Raw genomic sequence first — 6,000 nt, forward strand, 5'->3', positions numbered from 1 at the left:
TCTGTTCCTGTTGCTTTAACAGCATTTCTTTTATTTCTGACAACTCAGAAGCCCTTGAAACAGCTTCTAAATCGGGTCTACTGCTTTGGGATCTATGTACTGCACAATATGATGGTACAGAGTAACTTCTTTTTCTTACTTCAGCTGGTTGTCCCTCCTGCTCCCACCTAATTGCTTCCTTCCTGATGTCCAAAAGTGTAAACACTGGGTTTTCTCTAATGAGCCTTTTCAATTCTCTATGTAAGGTAGGATCAAGAACATGTTCAGCAAACTGGTCTCTCAAATGCATGGCACCATGAGCAACAGCATTTGGTGCATTGACAGTAATCTTTTCCATTAAACAAAACAGTGCATGAGAAAACTCCTTTAATGATTCACCCTCTTCCCATCTTCTAGAAATAAAAAATTGTCCTGCAAAGTTACATAAGATTTGGAGCAACCATACAGTTCCTGTAAAATTGCAAAAGTGCATTCAGGATCCTCTCTGTCAGCCCGGGGTCTATATCGTATTTCCCCTTTGGCTTCACCTTCCAGGTGATCAAACACAAAATAGGCTTTGTCTAGAGGAGATAGATGTCTAGCCTGTACACTAGATCTGACCTCCTCTATCCAATCCGTAACCCCGATCCCAACATTACCTCTGAAAACAGGACATTTACGCTCCCTTGGGATGTAAAAGAGCTGCTCCATTACAGGCACTTCTGCTGCAGAGACAGGTTGGGGACACTTCCCTCTCACACCACTATAGGTAGATGAAAAAGAGTCTTGGTCAGTCATAAACCTTTCCTTAAGTTCTTGGTTCACCGCCTGAAGGTGATGAATCATGTCCTTCAGCTCCTGAAGCTGCTCTTCCATGGTTCCACAACGTAGAATTCCTCTCGCGTTCCACCACGGATTGATCAGACGCTGTGCCCCCCGCCGAACCTACTACTGTTTCAAAGGAAAAAAAAGAAAAAGAAAACTACTCCTACCTCACCCTATCCAACTCAAAACAAACCCATGCAAGCATGTGCCACTGTCTAACAAAAACCTGCCAACAACACCAGATTGTGACCTTGGGTACAGCTTTAGATCTTTTTGCCAGTTCACGCAGATAAATTTGTAGGAAATTGACAGAGGCACTGCTGCAAATTACAAATGTTTTATTGAACTCACAATATTTCAAAAGGTAAAATAGTCAGTTTACTTTATCACACCAAATGACACTAAAAAAAATGGGAGTCTATGCTGGCCCTCGGATCCTGAAAGCTGAAAAATAGTTAAAATCCAATTAGATAAAATCAGACTGTTTGGGGGGAGAGGGATAATAATAAAGAAAATGCAAATATAACTAAATACACCTAAGTGCTCCCCAACAAAAACACTTACACCAAACCCTTGGTGAATACAACAGAAAAGAAAAGATCCCCTCCCACTAGTCTCCTCAATCTAAATAAAACAGCCCAAGATCCGGGGACAGCATAGGTCCTGCCTTAAAACAGGCCCGAGGGCTAAAATAGGAACCCCTTTCCCTAATAAGTTACAGATAAAAGAATAAAATAAAATTAAAACAAATCAAGAACTAAACCTGAAACAGTAGCAGGCCAACCTACACACAAAAGAAATCAAGTTAACAAGAACATAAGACAGCCAGGTAATTATAGTGAACAGCCCTTACCTGCTCTACAGTGAAACCAGTAAACAGTGCTCTTGATGTCGCTCTCTAAAGTCAGTTTCCTGCAACAATCAGTGGCAGAATTAGAAACAAATTCTAAACTCACCTCACAATCAATGTTAAGCATACCTCTGCACGAGTCATCTGATCTCAGCAATCTACCTGCTTTTAAATATCAGTGCTGATTACCTGTCTCCCTAACGAGCCAGCTGCGCTCTGTCACAGTCTCTCCCATATATGGGCAGGAGGAAGAAGGTGCAGCAGCACAACCGGGGGGACAATATGCCCCGGCTACACATGCATTTATTTTTACTGCAAATTCAATAAATAAATTTTAATACAAGTTACATTGTGTGTTTACTCTGTCATTTAGCTTGACTGAATTTTGAATTCTGAAATTTCCAATTTTAGCTTTCTTTTCTATGTACCATCTTTAGGCATCTGGGAGAAGTTTGTCACAATATAGTCCCCTTTGTTTTTCAGCTTTTCAGCATTAAGCAGGAAAATACAGCGGTATCCCCGGAATACAGTTTGTTTTAGTCTGTGGCCTTCAAAGATGGCGCCGACCGACAGCGCAAGAAAAAAGCGCTCCACAACGTTACTGTGCAGTGACGTCAGTTCCAAAGCTTTATTGAAGCCACAAAGGCACACTCACTAGAAGGAAACAAATGTACCTCAGAGGAGTCTCCCCCCGCCCAGAGAAACACTGTCATTCAATTGGTTGGAATGGTTGCTAGGCAACGGTGCTCAAATCCGTGAGAGAGCAGAAAAAAATCTGCAAGCGAGCAGAGAGGTTTGCAAGCGCAGATCCAATACATGAGAGAGAGGTTTTGCGCGTGAGGAGAAAATCTGAGGGCGAACACAAAGATTTGAGAGAGAAAAGAGAATATTTGAAAGACAGCAGAAGTTTTGAGAGAGAGAAAAGAGAATATTTGAAAGAGAGCAGAAGTTTTGAGTGCAAGCTTTAAAAGTTTTGAAAGCAAGAGATGAAATCCTGCTTGCAAATTAGATATGTGGCAAAATTCTCCTTGCATATTTAAGCAGCATTAGTGGATGGCACAGTGATCTGTGTTTACAGACGGTGACTTATGAAAGTGTTCCTCTTGTTATGCAGTGATGCACTCAAGAATGAGACATATTCTTAATGTAGTGGCCCCTAAGAGCCCGAAGATTACAAGCATCCAGTATTGACTTTTAGCCTTGACCTCTGAGCTCAAAGATTTCTCCTGAAATATTTTGATGAACATATTGTCAGGTTTGATGGGTGTTTTGAACCCAAATGCAGACTGAACAAGGAGGAACTTAAAGAAAACCTAATTTATTAACACAAAGCAAAAAGGCTGACATGGCAGCAACAAAAACTAAATAACAAAAACTTACAGCGTCAAAGATAGCAGAGAACATGAAAGGCAAGACAAGAGGAAAAACCAGACAGCACATAGGAGTGAAAATGAACCAGCAAGTACGTGTGAAAAATGACTGGGTTTTAAAGACTGAAGGTAATTAAGAGATGTGGACACAGGTGAGTGATTACTAACTTGGGGCAGGTGAAGATGGGCGTGGCAGACAAACAAGTGATTGGCTGAGGATATGTGAATGATGACAGGGAGTGGAACACCAAATAGCAAAACACAGAAACCAAAAAACAGAATTAATGAAACAATAACCTTAATCCAAAAGAAACTTAAAGAATAACTCAAACAAAACCCAAATCCTGACATATGAACTGTAGATGATAGGATAGTCTTTCCAATTAATTTTACAATGAAGAAAATTACTCTGAAATTGTTCCACAACTTTTAGATAGTTTTTCAAAGACTGGTGAACCTCTTATTTTTACCTCAGCCTTTTAAAATGCTCTTTTTATACCCAGTCCTTTTGCTGACTTGTTAAAAATTAACCTTATTAGTTGTGAAATTCTCTACCAGCTATATCTTACTCGTACCACTTACCTTTTGTTGCCACTGGCCCAACATTGCTGATGTGTTGATGCCATCAAATTCAATATTACCATTTTTTTCCTAAAAATTGTACAATGTCTTAGTTTCAACATTGTATATGTTTCCTGTTTTCCAGTGTGAATGAAATATAGTATACAAATATGCAATACATTTTTCACAACATCCCCACATTTTAGGAATTGGGGTTGTACTAAAACACACCACAAACTCTACTGTGTCATTAGTTCTTAAGAAGGCCAAAATGGTAAAGCTGTGTAAAAAACTGCATCCAGCCCTGTTGCCTCCAGAGGATTTAAGAGATTCAGGATCAGCCAGGAGCTGCTGATCAGATGTATTTATTAACTGATCATCATCAGTGAAACCACCTCTGGAAAAGCTGGAGTTTTGTCAAATTGCTGCTCTGGAGAAAACAGATGTGTTAACAAAATGCCAAGATGGAAAGACATCAGCAATGACCTCAGAAGAGCAACTGTTGCTGCTCATCAAACTGGGAAGGATCAGAGGCCATTTCCAAACCATTTAGAGTCCATTATTCTACAAAGACGAAGATTATTTACAAGTGGAAAACATTTAAAACAGCTGCCAATCTTTCTAAGAGTTAACTTTCCAGCAAATTCCCCTTGAAGGTCAGACCGTGCAATGTTCAGAGAAATGAGCTTTATCTCAGTTAGCAGGTTAAAGGTTAAAGGGCATAACAGACCAATTTAAAAAAAAGACTGAACTAGCATGGCTTGTTTGGAAGGGTTGCAGAAGAAAGCCTTTTCTCTCTAAAAAGAGCATGGCAGGACAACTAAGGTTTGGAAAGTTTTATCTGAATGATACAACAAGACTTCTGGAATAAAATGAGACCAAACAACAGATATTTACCCACAATGCACAGTAGTTGTTATTGTTTTTCTTTCGGCTGCTCCCTTGTGCAGGGGTCGCCACAAGATAAAATGTGAGACACGCAGCAGTATGTTTAGTAAAAAATACAAGTATATCAGCATAAACATCTCATATCAACTGTCAGCACAGTGGTGGAGGGCTGATGGTTTGGGCTCCTTGCAGTCATTAAGTCCAAATGATTCTCGAGTCAAATGTGAGGCCATCTGTGACAGTCAAAGTCCAGAACCTCAACCTGTCTCATACGTCGTGGTGAGACCTTCAGAGAGCTGAGCAGAAACCAATGTCAGCAAAGCTTAATGAATTGAAGCAATGGTGGAAAAAAGAGTGGGCCAAAGGTCCTCCACAATCATGTGAGAGACTGATAAAGTCCTACAGAAAACCACTACTGAGAGTTGCTAAAGTAGGTTCTACAATTTGCTGGTTTAGGGTCTGGATACAGTTTTTCCACACAGATCAGGTCAGTTTTCCTTTTTCCTGATGTGTAAAACCCTGCAACTGAAACTGGGTGGTCTTTCTTTTTCCTAGAATTGAAAATCTTTGAATTATCCTGAAAATGTAAACTGACTATATAAAAGATCCAATAACAGTATCATAGAGACTCCTTCAGTAAATTTAATTAATTTACTGAGTATTTTAATGTTTTATTTCTTTTAAACTTAATCCTTCTTACCTTGTCTGCAGGTGATTTTTGGAATCATCCTTCCTCCCACTATCCTGCTTTTGGAATTCCGACTTGGAGACGAAGCTCATCACCACTCATCTAAAGACAATGGTAATGAAAAAAAGAAAAATGACGACAAATCAAACAAGGTACAAAACTAACAGAAATGAAGCGTTGTTAATGTCATCATCAGATTAAAGCAGCTTCATCAGCTCAGACTTTGTTTCAGGATGCTGCCCCAAATATTGATCCAACATCAAAAAAAGGAGACGAAGAAGAAAACCAGAAGAAACACCTAAAGATTCCCATTGGGAGAAAGATCTATGAGTTCTACAATGCCCCTTTTACCAAATTCTGGTTCAACACAGTAAGTACACGTTTGTTAGTTTTAAAAGAAGAGCATTGTTTGTAACATTAGCAAGAATAAATGTTTCATGGTTTGATGAATAACTGGGATGTGTTTGACAATTTTACAGCAGACTTAGAAGTCAGTCAAACTAAGGTAGCAATGGCATCACATTCAATAGGAAGTTTTTGGGTCAGGATAATGATTCAAAATAGAAAATTTCTGATGAAATTTTAAAGGGTTCCATTTCAGCTGCTGCTCCATCATAACTGTATTCTGATAATATTCTGAGATCAGAAAAAGAAATGCTACAGTTTGATAGAACTGTAAAGAAAACCGACATAAAAAGACAAGTTCTGGTGTAGATTCTCAGTCATCCAGGCCATGGTAAATTCAAAAAAAGTTAAAAAACAAAAACAACTGGACTTCTATTCTGTAGCTGAAGACGTTTCGCTTCTCATCCGAGGAGCTTTCTCAATTCAGAAATAGA

The 6,000-nt window shown here is 39.2% G+C and overlaps 1 protein-coding gene across 2 annotated transcripts in view; it reads left to right on the forward strand.

The window, feature by feature from the left end:
- Positions 1-6,000, forward strand: part of LOC108247988 (transient receptor potential cation channel subfamily M member 1-like) — a 101,507-nt gene that overhangs the window by 58,148 nt on the left and 37,359 nt on the right. For both annotated transcript variants that reach the window (XM_037980005.1, XM_037980006.1), the window contains exons 18-19: positions 5,185-5,313; positions 5,394-5,531. In XM_037980005.1, the coding sequence (XP_037835933.1) occupies positions 5,185-5,313; positions 5,394-5,531 (267 nt within the window). The remainder of the gene's footprint in view (positions 1-5,184; positions 5,314-5,393; positions 5,532-6,000) is intronic.

This window comes from Kryptolebias marmoratus, linkage group LG15, assembly GCF_001649575.2.
Source record: "Kryptolebias marmoratus isolate JLee-2015 linkage group LG15, ASM164957v2, whole genome shotgun sequence".
In the NCBI taxonomy this organism is placed as follows: domain Eukaryota; kingdom Metazoa; phylum Chordata; class Actinopteri; order Cyprinodontiformes; family Rivulidae; genus Kryptolebias; species Kryptolebias marmoratus.